The sequence below is a fragment of the Leishmania donovani genome, chromosome 24 (assembly GCF_000227135.1).
Source record: "Leishmania donovani BPK282A1 complete genome, chromosome 24".
Lineage (NCBI taxonomy): Eukaryota > Euglenozoa > Kinetoplastea > Trypanosomatida > Trypanosomatidae > Leishmania > Leishmania donovani.
In genome coordinates, this window is record NC_018251.1 from 216,966 (window position 1) to 236,819 (window position 19,854).

At 61.0% G+C, this 19,854-nt stretch overlaps 5 protein-coding genes across 5 annotated transcripts; all 5 read left to right on the forward strand.

The window, feature by feature from the left end:
- Window positions 1-600: 600 nt before the first annotated feature.
- On the forward strand, window positions 601-5,928 carry LDBPK_240610 (hypothetical protein, conserved; the record flags this gene model as incomplete). Its single annotated transcript, XM_003861103.1, has 1 exon — window positions 601-5,928. The coding sequence occupies one exon, from the start codon at window positions 601-603 to the stop codon at window positions 5,926-5,928; it is 5,328 nt and encodes a 1,775-aa protein (XP_003861151.1).
- Window positions 5,929-7,309: 1,381 nt separating this feature from the next.
- Window positions 7,310-10,618, forward strand: LDBPK_240620 (DNA helicase, putative; the record flags this gene model as incomplete). Its single annotated transcript, XM_003861104.1, has 1 exon — window positions 7,310-10,618. The coding sequence occupies one exon, from the start codon at window positions 7,310-7,312 to the stop codon at window positions 10,616-10,618; it is 3,309 nt and encodes a 1,102-aa protein (XP_003861152.1).
- An 838-nt stretch (window positions 10,619-11,456) lies between these two features.
- Window positions 11,457-13,889, forward strand: LDBPK_240630 (ubiquitin hydrolase, putative; the record flags this gene model as incomplete). Its single annotated transcript, XM_003861105.1, has 1 exon — window positions 11,457-13,889. The coding sequence occupies one exon, from the start codon at window positions 11,457-11,459 to the stop codon at window positions 13,887-13,889; it is 2,433 nt and encodes an 810-aa protein (XP_003861153.1).
- A 1,272-nt stretch (window positions 13,890-15,161) lies between these two features.
- Window positions 15,162-15,482, forward strand: LDBPK_240640 (ATPase subunit 9, putative; the record flags this gene model as incomplete). Its single annotated transcript, XM_003861106.1, has 1 exon — window positions 15,162-15,482. The coding sequence occupies one exon, from the start codon at window positions 15,162-15,164 to the stop codon at window positions 15,480-15,482; it is 321 nt and encodes a 106-aa protein (XP_003861154.1).
- Window positions 15,483-17,310: 1,828 nt separating this feature from the next.
- LDBPK_240650 (MCAK-like kinesin, putative) lies at window positions 17,311-19,044 on the forward strand (the record flags this gene model as incomplete). Its single annotated transcript, XM_003861107.1, has 1 exon — window positions 17,311-19,044. One exon carries the CDS (start codon window positions 17,311-17,313, stop codon window positions 19,042-19,044), a length of 1,734 nt encoding a protein of 577 aa, XP_003861155.1.
- Between the last annotated feature and the right edge of the window lie 810 nt (window positions 19,045-19,854).

Genomic DNA, 19,854 nt, shown 5'->3' on the forward strand with positions numbered 1-19,854 from the left:
GGCCGTGGAGTGGCAGCAGCGGTGGGCGCGCTGTGGTTGCGTGTGTGCGTCCGTTGGATGAGCTGTGCGCAGTGACAAGGTATACGCATAGAAAAGCCGCGGAAAGCAGCAGCAGCCAAGCCCCACCTCCCTCGTAGGGGAAACCAAGACGGGGACTCGATCATCGCAGCGCCACAATAGGAAAAACAGAAACTATCCAAAAGAAACCACACAGACACACACGCGCACGTGTGCGCCGAGAGAGTCGCTGTGGCGCATGAGGGCGTTGGTGAGTTCGGTGGGGGAGGGGCGCCTCACAAGACACGAGCATTCGAGGGGGATCATGATACGGTATGCGTACTTCACACACCCCCTCTCGCCGCGTCCATGTATGTCAACCACTTTTCTCGGAATCCATTTTCCCGTTCTCTCACAACATGCATGCGTATCGTGAAGTCGGTCTTGTAAAACGTGTAATAGCGCACTGCGCATCCGACGTACACACGCACGCGCAGGTCGGGCTTCTCCCCCCTCCCCGCCCTCTGCCCCCTCTTCCCGTCACAGCCGAATAACGTTCGCCACAGCAGCGGAAACGAAACTAATAAAGCAAAGACAAGCATAATGGCGCTCGTGGAGCCGCTGGTTGGGCATCTCTTGTCCAAGTACAAAGAAACGGTCTTGGAGGGGCTCTCGAAGATTCGCCACACCCTGCAGGTCGGCGATGAGCAGGCGAATGAGCTGGCTGTAGCCGTGTCTCAGCGAGAGGAGGCGCTGCAAGCGCTGCGAGCAACCCTCCTCCGCCACGAGTACTTCGTGCCCACGCTGCAGACGCTGACGGTTGTGCTGACGCAGTTGGTCGAACGGGGCAACCGCGTCGCCCTCGCGCGCGAGGTGCTGCGCGGCGATTGCGCCGCACTATTCCGCAAAACACTCGCCACGCTTTCCGATGCCACCCTCACCCATGTAACCGCCGCACTACAGTTTCTGACGGTGGCCGTGAAGGACGCACCGCTGCTCGTGCTTGCGCGCCTGCGTACCCCTGCCGATGCACACGCTGCACCTGCAGCCGCCTCCACTGCCTCGATGAGCCCGCTCGCAGCGGTTGCCACGCAGCGGCGCGCCGATGTCCCGTTGCACCTCGCCGTCTTTCGCCTACAGCTGACGTACAATCAACGCCGCATTCGCCTCACGCGGCTCGGCTTCCTGGTGCAGCTTGTCACGTCACCGATGCACAACGCCGTCGTCGACACGATCTGCAGCCACGGCGTCCTGACGCACCTCCTCGAGGACGCGGCCGAGCTCTTGCGCGAGGGCACGAGTGCGGGTATGGCGTGTGCTCTCAGCGCTCTGCGAGTTGTTCGCGAGCTCTTCGTGCAAAGCCGCCACATCACAGCGGAGCAGAAGCGCCGCGTCTTGCTGGCGCAGCGCAACGTCTTCCGGTTGCTCGTGCGTGCGCTGGAGTTCGACCATGTGGCCGACAACGCCGCAGCCATTCTGTATGCCATTGTCGACGAGACCATTGAATCACCAGCCGACTACGCCAGCACGCGAGTCGAGTCCCTCGAGGATCAGGGCATGCCCAACTACCTCCTCTTCTTCCTGCTGCGCCAGCTGCGGCCCAAGGCGAGCGAGCGCATGTCGCAGCTTGTGCTGCACATTCTCCAACGCGCCCCAGACCTCATTCGGCCTTATTTCATTCGGGTCTCCGGCCACCTCGCGGAGGAAGGCAGCTCGCACGGCGTAGCGCCGGCAACGGCGCGGGTGGCGGTTCTCAATCTGATGACGCGCACGTTTCTGTGCCCGATGCCGTACCACCTCGCCGCACAGCAAGTGCGGCTGGAGCCGGTCGTGGCCAAGACGTCCACCTTCTACACCATGTGCCCTCGTGACGTGGCGGACGAGATCTGCCCTGCTTGGGTCGCTGAGTACGTGCATCGCCTTATCAATGGCTCCACGAATCTGCTCATGCTCGCGCTGGCAATGCAGCTGACGCAGGCTGCGTTGATGCGAGCGAAGCGCGTGCTGCCCCTCGTGCTCGCCGTCCAGAACGCCGCGAAGAGAAACAAGAGGGCGAGCACTGCCGGGGACGTAGCTGCTAGCGGTAGCGCCGCAGAGATGGTCGTCTCGCTGCCCAGCCCGTGCGACTTCACCGAGGCGGATCTTGACGTTCTGCAGGGCAACGACACCGCCGAGGCGGAGGTGTGGGACACGTACAACGCCCAGGTACGCCACCACCTGCAAGCGGCGCTGCCAAGTCGTGAAGAGTTTTGGCACCGCATGACACAGCAACTCCACCGTACCCTAGCCGCCTCTGCTGCCGCCCCCACGTCGTCAACCACATCGCCGTCATCCGCTGCCACCGACGCGGTCCTCGAGAAGACGCATTTAGTGGTGCAGCGCATGCTGCTGCTCATGAAGAACTACGTTGAAGTCTTTGACGTGCGGGTGCCGTGGCTGAGCGCTGTGCCGCTTTTTCTGCCTGACCTTGCCGGTAGTACCGTCAGCAGCAGCAGTGGTACCCGTGGCCCCATGACTGCCAACGGATCCAACGGACACGCTACGGCGGCCGCTGCGCCTGTGCACCCCATCACGGCTGCCCTGCAGAAGCAGAACGACATACTCAAGCCGTGGCCAGCAGCGAGTGTGGCGCTCTTGTGTGAGCTTCTCGCCGTCAGCCAGCAGCGCAGGGTGCCCATGATGAAGATGCACCACATCAATATGTCTCAGGCGGTCGGCATTGGCGAGTGGCCGCTGCTGCTCAGCATACTCCTCTGGGTGACACACCATCGGCCGCACAGCCCACCGCGGCAGGAGAGCATGGAAGCTGTGCAGGAGGCGCGGGCGATGGGATGGGCAGCCCAGCTGCTGCTGTGGACCGTGCACAGCGTCACCATCCACTCTACCTGTACAATGGCCGAGGCCCATCTGTGGCTCTCCTGCCTGACACCCAACACAGTGCCAGTCTTCCTGCACGTCCTCAACCATCTCTTGATGCGCAGCCTGTCGAAGGTGGCCGATCGCGTGTCGCACGAGTTGCGAGACGCACAGCATGGCGTTTTGGCGACCGCCGCCCTGCACTTTATTGATCGCACGAAGGAGAAGCAACAACAGAAGTGCAGCACCGGTGGCGGCGAGGACGAGGGCGACGGCGAGCAGCATGATCACCAGCAGTTGCAGAGAAAGCAGAAAACGCCGAGGGTGGAGTGCGCGAATAACAACGGCGGCGGCAGCAGCAGCACCAGCAGTGCTAACATGTGGGGTACCCATCTGCAGGCCTCCCTCGCCGAATTCGAGAGCGTCGTGGCTCGCGTCGTGCATCTGTGGGGAAGGCGCGCGCGCCTCTTGGCACAGGCCGCAGTTGCCACGACGGCGGAGCTGGATGTGCCGCGGGTGACGCAGCAGGAGTGCATCGAAGTGCTGATACTTGCTGACCGGCAGCGGGGTTTCGCAAAGGCGCCACGCCACTACAGGTCGACGTCACAGTCAGTGCACCTTCGCACCTTCGCGTTTACCCTGCACAGCCCTGCTCTGCCGCTTCCGGAAGAAGATGCAGCGGTAGCCTTGCTGAGTCGGCTGAGCATAGCCGTGTCCTCGGCATCGCCATTGGATGGGGAAGAGCAAGGCGGAGCCGCGAAACAAGCGCCAATGAGCACCAGCCTTGTCGAGGATGTCTGCACAGCACTCGGCATCGAGGGCTCTCTCGCTGCCAAAAGCAAGGCTGCAAAGGTTTCAACGCCGCCGTGGTTTGTTATGGGCTCGGTCTGCTGGCAGGTTGCAGGGGTGCTCTTGTCTCTCACCCATAGCACTGCCTCTGCACCGTCGTCCTGCAGCGGTAGCACGACAGAGGCTGCGCACAAACTCGCCTTGAGACTTGCACGAGCGCTCCTGTCCGACGAAGCGGCTCTGACGGCTCACTTGAGAGCCAACGTCGATCACGAAGGGTCGCTCACTGGCCTCCTAGTCTTGATGCTTGCCTGTACTCGCACGCTGTTGCAGCTCATCTCACTATGCAGGGCCGAGCAGCAGCATCCCTGCCTCTCCGTTGGCGAGTGCGCGGCGCTGGGCCGCGTGTGCCTTGACGTGTACAGCGGCACTCTCGGCGTGCAAGACCGGCTTATCTACGCCGTTTGCCTCACCCTCCACTACCTGAGCGCTGCCCGCCACGTCGCGCACCCTGCGGCTGCTATCGCTGCCACCATGGAGGAGCGCGGCGACGAGGCTGCAGCAGAGCAACAAGGGAAAAGGCAGCGCTCAGTGGTTGCCAAGTATCTCTCGTCTGACTGCCACGAAGGTGCCGAGGTGCCGGATGCGCTCGTGCAGCGCCGCTTCCTGCTGTGCGGCCACACAGCGAGCGCTACACGCACGCCGGAGGTGGAGATGCTCTCTTGGCACCTCGACACGCTGACCGAAGAGGAAATGACTTGTATGGCGCTGCACGCCTCATCGCGGCTGCACAACTCCATTCACTTACAAGACGGCAGCAGTGCCGATGGCGCAACCGACCTGCTCGGTGCCGTGTTTCCGGAGCTGCGCTCCGCCGGCGATGCACACGTAGCCGACCTCGAGCGGCTGTCACTGGGAAATGTGTTGGACCTGCGCTACATGGTGCCTCTCCTGCACCGGGTAGCCTCCATACCAGCGGCTTTTTCGGCCCACCTGCCAACGGGACGAGTGATACCATTGCTGCTGAAGGCGCTCACATCGATCGACTCGCAGCTGCGCTCCGCCGCGGCCGCAGCGCTGAGCGCGCTGTACATACCGAAGGGAGCGCTGCGAGTCGTGGTGAGCGTCGCGCGTATAAAGCTGGCCCACACGCAGATGCCCCCCTCCACCGGCGGCGCAGGGAGACGGTCGCAGCAACCTACGCAGCCACGTCGCGCCTCGTCACCTGCTGCGGTGCCGCGTCTTCCCACGCCACTGGCCATCATGCTAATCATGTCGATTCGGCCGCTTGGTCGCTACGACGACGTCCTGCACCACCACCTCGTGCACTTCTTGATGCACCTCGAATCGGTCCTCGGCACCCCGATGCCCTTCACCCACTGGGCCATCACCCCTCCGCTGGCCGCTATCAGCGTCCCGCTCATGCTGGAACGCCAAGAAGCCCTGCAGCTGCGTACCAACAAGCTCGGCGGTGGCGGCAAGAGCAGCGGAGGTGTCACGCAGGCATCTGCAGCCGATGTGGCACACGAGCTGCGCAAGGAAATTCCACCGCAGCTCGCCTTTCTTCTGCAACTGCTCCGGCATGCCTGCGAGGTGCCGCAGGATGGTGTCGCGTTGATCGAGTCGAATGGGCTAGATGGGCTGCTGCTGCTATGCGATATGCTGACAGCCTCCGATGGGCAGAGGGCGTCGTATGTTCAGTGCCTCCTCGTCCTCTGCACGCAGTCCGCTGCCCTGACGCGTTTGTTTGCGCGTGCCGGGCATGTGCTGGCCTGGACGGTGTCCTTCCTGTGGCAGCTGTGCCGCGAATACGGCAAGGCGACCCCGTATCCGTACAGTGGTCAAACCTTCACGACCGCGCTGGAGCTGCTGCGCATCATGTGTGCCGCCACTGTGCAGTCGAAGACGTCGCTCGCAGAAGCACCTGCCCTCAGTGACGCGGCAGCAGAGCAGCTAAAGGAGAGCATGCGACAGCTGCGCGCGTGGGTGGTCGATGCGCACGTGACGGCTCGCGACGTCCTTGACGTCTTTGATGACATGATTGGCCGCTGCAGCCACGCCGCCCACGGCCAGCACAGCGGCGCCGCGGAGGCAGACGACACACACAGCACTGAAGGGGTTGGCAAGGCTCAAGAAGCACGTGCGGTATCACCGGCGTCGGCCTCACAGCCGTCGTCGCCGTCGTCCTCGGCAAAGCGCCGTCGCGCAACGGCATCGCGATGCGAAAGGCACACGCCCCCGAAGCGGATGCGCACCGAGGGTACCGCCGAAGTCGGGGGCGTGTGATGAGGGGTCGCTGCATCACTGTGTCGCCCATAACTCACACAGGCACACGCACAGGAGTGGTGGTGGCTATATGCATGCCATTGTCATCGCAACCACCGGCCACCCCTTTACGGCTTCCATTCTTCCGAGCTTCATGCCTGCCTTGCTGTCTTCAGCGACTGCGTGTGGGTGCACGTCTCCGTAGTGTGTTTGCCTGTGTTTTGCCGGCATGGTTACGCGGATGAGGTGGGACGGGCAAAGCATATATGCATATATATATATATAATGGTTGAACGTTTAACGAGGAAGATGACGAGGAAGCGTGTGTCCCGCGAGTGCGCCCGTGTGCGTGAGTGACCTCCTGTCGTTGTCGTCGTCTCTGTCCGTTGGATACACGCACAAGGCAAAACAAAAGGGGATACGTGTACGCAATGGAAGCCGGAGAGGTAGAGAGCAAACGCCCCGTGCATATGAACGTGTGACAGGGGGAGGGGCCCGACGGTGTCGACCGAGGCACTTCAGATGCGCAAGCATTCCTATCCTCCTCCCTCACCAGCATACGTAGAGGAGCACGTCATGTGTTTCGGTGTGTGAGTGAGTCGTGGCTGCGGTGCTTGTGCGCATCATGCTGGCGTGTCCGCCCCTTTCCATGCCGTTGTGTGTGTGTGTGTGTGTGTGTGTGTGTGTGTGCGTGTGTAGATGTCTGTCCATAACCTCACCTCTTGCCTGGTCCCGCCCTCTTCTACGCCCTTTTACGTGCTTTCATCATCGTCGATCACCACGTCCGAGCACGGCTCCCCGACGTGCACAGCGACATCGTCGGACTCGAATCGAAAACGAGAGAAAAAAAAACGTGCAAGCAGTGTCGCAGCAGAGGCCCCGCGCAGAAAAGCAGCTGCCGAGCACGCCCGTCTTCTCCCCAACCTCCTCCCGCCCCCTGCATCTCGTGATTGGCAACACACGGTGCATGCGCCACGGCACACGAAAAATCACCGATCAATTCATCAGCGCACGCCGTCAACTACACACGCAGACAGGCACACGTACATGGTAGGCAGTGGCACAGGGCATCACGTCATTCCTTCACCTTTTCTGCTGTTGCCTTGTCCGTTCAATGCTGCATTTCCAGCTCACGCACCTCTTGCTCTCCCACGCACACGCGCACCTTACTTCCGTGCAGCCGGCGCTGCGCCATCCCTTTCCTTTTCTGGCTCTGGTCACCGGCGTCATACACCCAACCACGCGACCAAACCTACACACGTTGCACTCCATAGATCATTCACGCTCGCGCACATGCACCCCTGGCGCCTCCTCTCGCCCTTAGTTGTTTTAATCTCTTCGCATGAGAGTGCCTCGATTGCGGACTGACGCTGCTTCCCCGGCCAGTCCTCGCACGTAGCGGATGAACTGCCTGTGCGACCACCCCGCGCGCTACCTCATCAGCCGTGATGGCAAGCCGTGCTACACCTGCGCACTCGGGCGCTGCCGCTTCTACGCGCTGGCCCCAGTGCAGTGCGAGGGGTACACCCGCGTCACGCTGGGTGCCCCGGGATGCCCTCTAGCCGACACTGGCGTTGTGCTGCGCTTTGAGGCTCTGGTACACCCGACAAGCAAGGACGTCGCGTGCTTCATGATTCGCGTGCAGGGGGAAGCGTCGAGGTGGGACACGCTTCGCCTTGCAGTTCTGCAGGATTCTCAGTTTGAGGGCATGTGGTACACCGCCGGGCGGGCTTTCCTGTACCCCATGGCGCAGTACACTCGCCTCGTCGCCGCCCTCAAGGCCCGTTCACTGCCGCACGTGGCGTTCGAGGAGATCCCTAGCTTCTACTTTCGCTGCGTGGAGCGGATGCGGCAACTTCCACGGCAGTACGCGGATGACGTGGCCGCTGGGCGAGCCTGCCTACCGGACGCAGAGGACTGTGTGTACCGGCGCCTGAAACCGTTCCAGCGGGATGGTGTGCGCTTCGTTCTGGAGCGCCACGGCCGCGCCATGATTGCCGATGACATGGGACTCGGCAAGACGGTGCAAGCCATCGCCGTCGCTCATCACTACCGGGACGAGTGGCCGGTGCTGGTCGTGTGCCCCATGTCGCTCATGGAGAACTGGGCGAAGGAGTTCAACAAGTTCTGCGGTATCCCGTTCGCACGCATCGCCATCCTGCAAGGTGCCAAGGCAACGGCGACGAGCCTGCAGGCCGTCGCGATCGTCTCCTACAGCTCCCTGAAGTGTGTCGAGGACGCCCACTTCAACGTGGTCATCCTCGACGAGTCGCACTACATCAAAGCCGGGGCGGCAAAGCGCGCGCAGCAGTCACTCAAGCTCTGCCGCGCGAGCCGCCGTGTCATCCTCCTGTCAGGCACGCCAGCCATGTCACGCCCCATCGAGCTGTACGCGCAGCTGCAGGCCATCCAGCCAAGCCTAGTGCCGAGCAAGGCCCAGTTCGGTGCGCGGTATTGCAACTCCTTTGTCGGCCGCTTCGGCATCGACATGACCGGTCACGCCCATCCCGATGAGCTGCACAGCCTGCTGCGCCACTTCCTGATTCGCCGCACAAAGCGCGAGCTCGGCAGTGAGCTGCCCTCCAAGTCTCGCCAACTGCTCTACATGTACATCACGGAGAAGGAAAAGAAGGCGCTGGAGAAGCAGATCATCGCGTTGCGCCGTAGCCTTAGCTCGACGTCAGCAGCAGCCTCCAGCTCGACTTCTTCTCTCGTGGACAATGGCGGGGGCGACTCGGCTGCGCGGGCACCAAACGTATTCGAGATGAAGATGGCCACCGCACGTGCCAAGATACCCGCGGTGCAGGATTACGTCAGCGGTATTGTGGAGCAGCACCTCGATTCAGGTGAGAAGCTCATCCTGTTCGCACATCACCAGTGCATGATGGAGGCGCTCCGGAGCGCGGTCGAGGCGGTGCGGCCGCGCCAGCCCATCGACTACATCTACATCTCCGGCGACACGCCACCGGCGCAACGTGAGCCAGCTGCGGAGCACTTTCGAACAGAAGCGACATGCACGGTCGCTATCCTTTCCATGCAGTCCAGCGGCATTGGTCACAACTTCACGTGTGCGTCCACGGTAGTCTTCACTGAGCTGGATTGGAACCCCAGCACCCACTTGCAGTGCGAGGATCGCGTGCACCGTATCGGCCAGGCGCAGCCGTGCCACATTAAGTACCTACTGGCCGAGGGCACCTCCGACAGTGTCATCTGGCCGCTGCTACAGACGAAGCTGAGCGTGACCGCGGCCATGTTCGAGACGTCGAACGTGACTGGGGCGGAGGTACGCCTGCACGACGGCGCCGACAAGCAGAACGTGGTCAGGCGCGACGTGGTGGCCGCGACAACCTCGTCGACCCCGTCCGCATCGCAGCAGAGCACGCTGGACCAGTTTATGCAGCCGCAGCCGTCGCAAGCAGCGTCGAGGAGGGGCGAGGAAGTCGACGGCGTCGTTGTATCAATGCAGGAGTCGCCGCGAGTCAGCGTTCATTCACAGTCGTCGACCGGGCACGCGGCACTTGCATCGCTGGAGAGAGACGCGCCGCCACTCTTACTGACACCGGCAAACCTCACCCAGCAGCAGCGACAGCCGCTGACCCTCATCGGCACCCCCATCTCCGCCTTCTGCGGGAGCACGAGCGGCAGCGGCGTCGCCACCGCATCGGCTACCGCGACGACGGCACCGACAACCCCGCCGCCGCCGCCGCTGATTCCGTTCTCTGAGATGTGCGACAACTTCGTGGGGACCTCTGCGCCGCAGTTGAGCAACTCCTCGGCATCGCGTCTGCCGCGCCTCTCTGCCAGCAGTGGCATCGGCACGACACACCCAACCGCGCTGTCCTCGTCGCTGTCTACAATGGTGCCTGGCCCCGCACCGAAGAGTGCCAATACCACATCTGTGCTCGACCTCATGCGCCGCACGTCGTCCACAAAGTCGGGGGCCGGGTCATCTGCAGCGGAACCGTCCCATTCAGCGCGCGCTGCTGCTGTTTCCTTGGTCGTGGACCTCACTGAGACGGCCTCAACTCAGCCGGTAGCCATGCAGCCACTGTCATCGATGGTGTCGCCTCCCGCGCCAATGCGATCGCTCCCGTCGTCATCGGACGTCTCGCTCCCAACGATGGACATTACCGCCTCAGCCGGTGCCGTGGCCCCACCACGTCGCACTGTCTTCACCTTATCCAAAACGGGCACTCAGGCCTTCATGAACACAGCGGCTGCGTCGACGCTGACGAGCAGCTGCTCAGGCAGCCGCGCTCTTTGCCCTGCGGCACCGCCGGCATTGCCAGTGGCGCCGAAGACCGCCGCCGTGCACGTGCCGATGCGACCCGATTTGCACTTGAAGCGGCCACGCACTGATACCGAGCACGGCAGCGGCGGCAGTACCAGCAAGCGCGTCAACACCACCAGTGGCGATGCGAACGCCCTTGCGGCAACAGCCGTTGCACGAGTAGAGGTGAGCTGTGCAGCAGGGCCAGCCGCTGCTGCGACTCTTGCACCCCTTCCGCCCCCAACCACTCGGTCCGTGCAAACGCAGCCGGTGATGGTGCACCCTATCATGCTAGCTGTGTCGTCGTCGTCATCCTCCGAGCCGTCGCAAGCTTCCTCGGCGCCATCTCCTGTCGCCACCACGCCCCGAAGAACGCTTTTTAAGCTCGTGGGTAAAGCGTCAGGCGCTCCCTCTTCTCCCATGCCTGCCAAACCGCAGTGACGTACAGGTGGCAACTGCGTGTGCATGGAGTGATCCCCTGCTTGTGGAGCATGAGGCTGTCATTCCTCTGGTGCCGGTGTGCTACGACGACATGCACTGAAGTCGTCTGGCGCCTCGACCCCACCACCGCGCATGCTGCGCAGAGACACAAGCGTACGTGTATATTGAGAATGGGGCCCGCACACACACACACACACACACACCCTTTCCCATGCATGGGGCTCGTACATAAACACGCGCTGAGTGGTGCGTGGTACACTCAGAGTGAGAGGGGGGAGGAGATGGACGGGTACACGATGCAGAGCTGGTACGTGGAGCCTGTGTTCCATCTCTGTTGGCAACAACTCACATAAAAAAATGGTCTGAGCTCATGGCAGCGCTGTAGCCGGCTGTGTCCTGGAGCCCCTCTGTATGTGTATGTGATGGGGCTGCGCTGGGCAAGGGGCTGGACTGGCAGTGCTGTCCTACTCGCGTGGGTCTGTTGTGGCTGCTGATGCGCTTGCTCGTCACCGTTTCCTTTTACCTACCGCCCCCTTCATCGTATACGTTTGGCGGGCGTTTGTCATGACGCGTGCGTCAAAGGGAGGCGAGTGCACGAGGCGGCAGGAAACGGTCGTGTATGCGCGACCCGCACTCCCCAGACGTCCTCCTTGCATTGGGGGAAGCTGGTGTTCGCCTTTCGGCCGTTGCCCTCGAAAGCTGTCTGCTGAGCACTGACGCCACGCTCTTGCTCTTGGTCTCTTCCTTCCTTCCTTCCCCCTCCCCCTCCGCCGCTTCCGCCTTCTTCGGCAGTTTCAACGTCATACACGCTGCGTGCCGTTCAGCCACTACACACAGCATGGACGTCGCACATAATCGATCGCTCGGGTTCGCCGGGAAGGAGATCTTGTTCCGCAAGATCGAGTTTGAGCGCTATCGGAAACCGCACGTCGTGGAATACCCCCGTAGCGCCGTTGTCCTCAACCCGCAGCACACACGTCAGCTCCGCGATGCGATGTGCACGCAGCGGCAGGGTGTCGAACACAACAGCAGCGACGCAGACGACGGCGACCAGGGGGAGGCGCCCCGCAGATACTCGGACAGCGACGATGACGACGACGATGACCCGCAGCGCGTCGACAAGGCGACACAGCTGTGCTCCGACGCGCAGTTTCGCGGCAGCCTACACTTGTGCTGGCAGGCCATCACACCTGTTGGACTGGGGCTCATGAATCTTGGCAACACGTGCTTCGCGAACAGCGTGCTGCAAGCACTGGCCCATACCCCGGCGGTGGCACAGTACTTCATGAACACGTTTCGCTCAGCAGACAGCCAGCTTGGTGCCCCCTTCGACTTTGCCTTCGCCCTTGCCGAGACGTTTCGCAAGATGCAGCACGCGCCACAGCAGGGCCGAACCGGCGGCGGCGGTGCGTACCGACCTGGGCAGATCATGAGCAACCTCCGTCTGCTCTCAAAGCACTTCTCCATTGGGCGGCAGAGCGACGCGCATGAGTTTGCGGTGCAACTTCTCTTTTCGTGTCAGAAATCCCTGCTGCACCGCCTTGTCGGTTCCAAGAAGGTGCACCCACGGGTGGCGCACACCACCGCGCTTCACCGCATCTGCGGCGGCTACCTGCTCTCACAGGTGACGTGGTCGCGCCAGGAAGAGATTCAGCAGTTGCTGCGCGCCGGCAAGCAGCAGGAGGCGATGGATCTCAAGATGGAGGCAAAGCAAGCAGAGGGGAAGCGGGCACAGCGTGCCTCACGGCACGGCCTTGACCCTCAGACCCTGTGCTCCAACACCTACGACCCCTTTACGATTCTCTCGGTGGAGTTAGCGGGGCACACGCTGCAGCACTGCCTTGACAAGTTCTGCGCGGTCGAGGAACTCGATGGCCGCTCTTACCTGTCCCCACGCCAGGTCGGTGTGCGCGCGAAGAAAAAGCTAAGCATCCACGTCCCGCCGCCCGTGTTCGTCATCCACGTGAAGCGCTTTACCCCCTCCGGCAGCAAAATTAACAAGCACGTGCTGTTCCCGCTAGAGCTGGACATTACCCGCTACTGCACCCTACTGTCGTCGTCGTCATCGCCGCCGCCGCCGCCGAATCACCTGCAGCCGCACAATGGTATGTCCTCCCCAGCGACAACGAAGAGAGCCGATTGCCAGTACGAGCTCAACGCCGTATGCGTTCACGAGGGACGTTCCATTGACTACGGCCACTACTACACCCTGGCCAAGGCCCCTAATGGCATGTGGTACGAGTTCAACGACAGCCATGTTAGTCGTCTTTCGGAGGACCAGCTGCAACAGGCACAGGTGTACATGCTCTTCTACTCCCGAAAGCCCACGGTCGCCGCTGAGATGATGCAGCCGCCGCATCAGCAGCAGCACAACATCCGCGGCAGCGCACCGGCCTCTGTGTCTTCCTCCGCCGCCTCCAAGCTCGGCGCGATGACAGCAGTGGAAGAGGACGGCGCTGTTGGGCAAGAGCTGAGCGAGTCGGAGGTGCAGGTACTACTGGAGAAACGCCGCGCTGTGCAACGGCAGGCGGGCAGTTTAAACGGGTGTCGCTCTTCCTCGTCTGCGACGGCTGCAGAGAAGCCGCAACTCCTGTCCAACACTTCTGGCGACAGCGATGACGAGGGTCACGCCGTCGAGCCCACGTCTTTGTCGTCGAGCAAGTCTGCCCGGGCGCAGACCTTCAAGCGCATGCAAGAGGCGCTTCCAACGGACTCGGACAGCAACAGCGACGACGAAAAGCAGGACCGCGCATATGTACTCCGGCTGCCGGCACAGCTGAACGGATGCACAGTGCAGGACAGCCACATCGAGGCAGACGTAGCGCCACAACCCTCACGGCGAGATGACGAGCACGACGCACCGGCGGACGGCGAGGCGCCGCTCAAGCTGGCCAAGGTTTCACTGTATGGTGGCATCATTAAGTCGATGAAGCGCATGTTGAAGGACGGCGCCGACGGTGGTGCGTCCACCGACACGACGGCGCCGCAGCAGCAGCGGAAGAGCCCAAACTTTCGGGTTGGCCGGAACGCCGTGCAAGCACTGCATCAGCGCAAGGTGCTCAACACCCCTGAGACGGTGCGACGACCGGCATCTGCACCCAAGTTCCAGCAGCGCATCCGTGATCCCATGTGGGAGATGGAGATGGACCGCGGCAAGGTGAAGAAGGTCAAGTCTAAGGAGAAGGCGCCGGATCCGTTTGAAGGCGTCAACCCCTTCCAGGAAGTGTCGCGAGGCATGTTCGACGTTCGTGGACGGCGGCGTCGGGCGTAGGAAGAGCTTCTGCGATTGCGCACCGCTGGGCTTGCCTGCCCGCCTACCTGCCTGTGTGTGCGTGCGAGGGTGCCGCTTTAGTGCAGGAGATCATCGCTTTCTCCTCCTCCCCCCTCCTCCCTCTACCAAGCATATGCATGTGCATGGCCACCTGCTGCTGAGATGCCGCCACCGTCACCATATGATGCGCGTCGCCACGCTCTCCGTGCGCAAATTTGCGGCTGTGCGTGTGTTTGACCTCCATCGATTAAGCTCTTACGAGTTTTTATTTCGCGTGCGCGTATGTGTGTATGTGTGTTCTGTGTATAAGTGGGCAGTGAGAGGGGGCGACGGCGGCAGAGGATGATTATGTGCTGCCCGCCCCCCCCCCTGCCCCCCCGCTCCCCTCCGTTGTGACTCGTAGTGAGTCGTCGCTTGAGAGTAAGTGTCATCGTGATGGTGGTGGTGTGTGTCTATGGACTGTCTGTACCACTCACTCTCACTGTCTAGCTCTTCGTGCGTCATCCTTTCCGTGTGAGGGGATCTGTGTATGTATGCTCTTTGCGCCAGCCCACACCACGTGCATCATCCGGCAACCGTTGTACTGCAGCGCGCACGCGCACGCACACTTACTAAGAGCGTGAGAATAAGTGAAGGAGAATAAGCCACATGATAAATATGAGCCGAGTCTCTGCCAGCAGCACCCGGCCGCAGCCGCAGCTGCAGACGCTGAAATACGCAATATTTGGCCGCCACGGTAGGTGCACCCCTCCCCCTCCTCCTCCTCTTCTCTCTTCCACGCGCTCTTTCTTTTCTCTGTGAGTTGCCTGCCTGCAAGCGCTGTAACATGCCTCAGGCACCAACGATTGCAGGCAAAAAAACGAGAGACATCAAGGGGAAGTGAAGCGTGTTCGTATCGCCGCCTCTGCGTTGGCGCAGACCGCCTCTGATGCAGGGCTCCCCGCCCCCACCCCCACCCTTCCTCTTGGAGGGAAAGTAGTCCGCAGTTGTTGTTGCTTGCGTCTGTCTCGCACACCCTTTCCCCTTCTCCTCCATGCCCTTGGCTACTCGCTTGTCTTCCTCGAAACCTATGCGTGGCGCATCACAAACTTCACACACACACACACACGCGCCAATGCTCTGCGCTCGCCTCCCCAAAGTTGATTAGAATCTACGCAGCATCACACCTGCCCTCCTGCGGTTCGCAGCTCTCTCTCTCTCTCTCCGCCTTTGGCTCTTGCTCGCGTGTCACTTGTTCATCAATACCCCCAACTAAACCCTTAACCGTTCAAGATGATGCGCCGTGCCATTGCTCAGCCCGTCGCCCGTCGCGCGGCGGCCGCCTCCAGTGCGCTCGTGGTTGCCCCTCGCCAGGCCTCCACTGTCGCCCTCTCCGTCCAGGGCCTGCACTACGTCGGCACCGGTCTCGCCGCCATCGCCCTCGGTGGTGTTGGCTTGGGTATCGGTGCCATCTTTGGCTGCCTGCTGATAGGCTGCGCTCGCCAGCCCAACCTGACCAAGATGCTCTTCAACTACGCCATTCTCGGCTTCGCTCTGACGGAGGCCATTGGCCTGTTCGCGCTGATGCTCGCCTTCCTCATGCTCTTCTCGTAGGGTACTTGACGTCTGCGGTTGCCTCTGTGTCTGCCTTGATCTCTCGATGACGGTTGTGATTGCTTGGCAGTGCTGAGCTGCGGCCGTAGTGAAGTCAAGAGGGAGGTGGAAGAGGAGGGCGTGTGGCATCTTCCCGAGTGTGAGTGTAAATATATATATATATTCATTTATTTATGCGTATGTGTGGCGAGCAGGGCTGAAGAAAGGTAGAGGGGGAGGTGGCCGCCCGCCTCTCCATTACACATCGCTACTCCCTATCGCACCCACCCACCTGCCCCTCCGCCTACGTAATCATGCATCCGTCCTCCCATCCTTGACCATGAACGGCACCACGTCTGTTTAGCCCATGGCACACATGCACATACGCATGTGCAGCTCCATCATTTCCTGCCTGCTGCACCTACCTGTGTATTGTGTGTGTGTGTGTGTGTGTGTATCGGTGTGTCTTTCAGGCATCTGGGACTGTAGCGATGTTTCTCCAGTCGCCGCCATCCCCGCCACTACCACTACATACACACACACACGCACACCTCCCCTTTTTCATGTTGCGTCGAGTGTACGGTTTTGGTATCTCTTCGACTGTCAGCATCGCCCTCTTCCTCTCCTCGCCCTTTCTGTGAGCATCGCGGCACTGCAGGAGAGGTGTGCGCGCGTGTGCTTACAGAGTTGGAAAATAATGTAACATATATAAGCAAGGGAACAGCAAAGGCGAAAACTAAGATGACAGCGCAGGTGCAAGATCGCAGCTGAAAGCGCGCTCGCACCGAATAGGGCGTAAAGGCGAAACGTTGAACGTTGGGGGAGAGGGCGCTCCCCTTCCACTCCTCCTCATCTCCGCCTCATGGGGCGCTGGGCCAGACAATGCCCTCACAGGATAAAGTATCACGTATGTGTCTTTTCTTTTGTATTGCCGAGTCTCTCTCTGCGTGTGTGCGTGTGCGGATGTAACCACATAATGATGTCGGTGGCTGGTCGAACGACGGCACATCACACACACATACATACATAGAGGCACTGATGCGACGGGCTTCGCAGGACTGTGCACAAAACGATCAGCTCATGCCACCCACACTGCAGAACGTCTCTTCTGTGGGCAAGTCAGCAATTTTCCTTCCGCTCACATCTCCGCCCCCCCCCTCCGCCACCTCTGCGTCCGCTACCACAAGGGCCTCTTCTTCCTCCCTCTCTCCCAGCCCCCGACCCACACTCACCCCTCTTCGCGTGTGTGCTGCTGTTCGCGCAGAGCCTCAAGCTGGAGTGGTCAACTTTTCGTTGTTGCTGGAGGGGGCAACCTTGATCTTCACACGATAGCAGCAGCCGTGTTGGTGTCGGCACCTCATCTTCGTGCACACACACAACAACTGCCATCATCAGCTCGTTGATCCCCCTCCAAAAAAAAATCCCCTCTCTTTGTTTAGAGTACAAGTCCCACACATCCACAGAAGTTAGAAAGGGAACAGCGACAGAGAGACCCACACGATCGCAGAAAGAGGGGCAGAGAGAGAGCGCGCACGCATAACGAGCAGACTCGCGCCTCGCCTCCACTCCCCCCCCCCCTCCTCCCTCACTCCTCATCGCGCTCCCGCATACACATATATATATATATATATATATCATCACACGTCGATACCGAACGCCTATTACGCACACGCATACACACGCGCGCGCATATCCCAAGCTTATACGCCCCGTACGGTTGGTGTGCGGCTCTATTATTATTAGCACTATTCGCTCCCATCCACCTCCTTCCCTCCTTTCGTTTTTCTCGCCGCTCGATCCACCACCACCACCAAGAAAACGCTTGCCATCAGGCCCTTGCGTCGATATCATGAGCAGCCGTATCTGTGTAGCGGTGCGCAAGCGTCCCATCGCGGACCCGGAGCTGGACATCGTCGAGACGCCAACGCCGCGGTGCATCGTGAATGAGCCGAAGATAAAGTACGACCTCTCACCCTACACGGACCGGCACACCTTTACTTTCGATGAGGTGTTCGGGGAGACCTGCAACAACGCCGGCGTGTACCAGCGTTGCTGTCTGCCACTCATCGATACCGTATTCAACTACGGTAATGCCACGTGCTTTGCCTACGGGCAAACCGGATCGGGCAAGACGTACACCATGCTGGGTTCGCAGAAAGAGCCAGGGCTGTATGCCATTGCGGCGCGTGAGATCTTCGCACGCGCCAACGACATCGACGCCGTCGTCTACGTCTCTTTCTACGAAATCTACGGCCGGAAAATATTTGATCTCCTGAACAACCGAAAGCGCCTTTTCGCTCGCGAGGATGCGGACAAGGTGATCAACATTTGCGGGCTGAGCGAGCATCAGGTGACGGACATCCAGGAGATCTTCGACGTGATTACAGCGGGCAGTGCATACCGTGCGGCGGGTCAGACAAGCGCCAACGCCGAAAGTAGCCGCTCCCACGCCGTGCTGCAGGTGGAGGTGCGAGAAACGCGGAGCGCCAACGCACGGCGTGCGCCCAAGACGATTGGTCGTATTTCCTTCATCGACTTGGCGGGTAACGAGCGCGGCGCCGACACGTTCGACTGCGACCGCAAGACGCGAATGGAGGGTGCGGAGATCAACAAGTCTCTCCTGGCTCTGAAAGAGTGCATTCGGGCCCTCGGGATGGGCAAGAGTCACGTTCCATTTCGGGGGTCTATCTTGACCGAGGTGCTGCGAGACTCCTTCACCGGCAACAGCCGCACCACCATGATCTCCACCATTTCGCCGTCCTCGCAGCACTGCGTGAACACGCTCAACACGTTGCGCTACACCCAGCGGGTGAAGGACCTTGGCGGCGGCGGCATCGGTGGTGGTGCAAAAATTGAGCAAGTGGCCGGCAGCCCGCCAGGTCGCCGGCCCGCTGCACCGCGCCGAAAGCCCTTCGAGGCGATTCCTGCGAAGAACCGCCCGGAATGGGTGTCAGACTTCGCCTCCGACCCATCACCTGACGTGTCCCCGTCCGAGAATGGCGGCTACGGCGGCGAGAGTGACGGGGTCGCGGCAGGTGCGGCGCCGAGAAACGCCGCCAAGCCTCGCGGTCGGCAGCCGTCGGTAGGCCGTAGCGGCGGTACGCCCCCGCCGGCCGCAGCCGTGGTGAAGGTGAAAGACCCGAAAATCGCGACGATTGTGCAGAACCACATCGCCGCCCTGGAGTCCGACGACGACGACGACGACATCGACGATGACTGCTGCCACTACCCGCGCGCCGCGGAAGGCGGCGGCGTGATGCAGCGGGAGGAAGAGCGGCAGGTGCGCAAAGTGCACGCCTACGTTGTCGAGGAGATTGCAAAGGCGGAGGATAAGCTCATTGCGCTGCACCGCCGGCACATCGACTCCAAGATGACCGGCATCAAGGAGGAGATCACGGCGATCCAGTCTTTTGAGGAATCCGACTCGGTCGACGAGTACGTGGCGCGGGTTCGGGTACTGCTGATGAAGCAGCGAGACGACATGAACGAGATCTTGGCGATGCTGAACGGCATCGGGTCGATGCTGCGCGATGAGGAGGACCTCTCCAAGACGCTCACTTCAAGCGTAAGTGCACGGCGATGATGATGGGATTGGGGAGGTAAGCACCGGAGAGCGAGAAGATATGGAGGAGGGCTAACAGCGGAGGAAGGGGAGCACAACAAGCATAAAAGGCAAAACCGACGTGGTATACGTACCCTCGTCTTTGTTTCACTTTTCTTTCGCCCGACTGAGGTCGCGTGCTTGGTTCTAGCGTGGCGCTTTTCGTTCTTGATGTATCTTACAGCAGTGCACACGCGCGCACTCACACCGTCACACCGTCGCAGGCCAAACAAAGAGTAACAGGAGGGCAACCTTCACATGCGCGCACAGAGAGACGCACCTTCATACATTGGCCCAAGATGATGGATCCTCTGCACCCTTGTCTGCATCGCTCGCTTTTCTTTTATCGTGAGGGAAGGAGGAAGAGGAGGTTAGTTTTGGTGTTCTCCCGGTGTAGCACGGCAATTGCCTTGTCCCCCTCCTCCCTCTCTGTGCCTGCCTGTGTGGGTGTGTGTCTCACTCTCATTGGCCACCAACACATACCCGCGCGTGGTCCACAGGTAACCGGCACTTCAAACAGCGTCTCGCTTGCGTTTTATTTTTGTTATGTTTTCACTATTACACCCCCCTCCCCGCCCACGACCGTTCATCGTACTCCCTCTCGCCTACCGTGCACCGTGATCCACGCCTCCCTCCCTAGCTTCTTCCCTCCCTTTCGCTCTCAGATGGTCTTGGGGGAGGGGTGTCAAGCGCCTGCAGAGGAAGGGAGAGAGAGAGAGAGAGACGGCGAAATCGGTACGCGGCGCGCTCCTCTTCCTTTCTTACGTGGCTTCCTCAGCTATTTCTTACTTG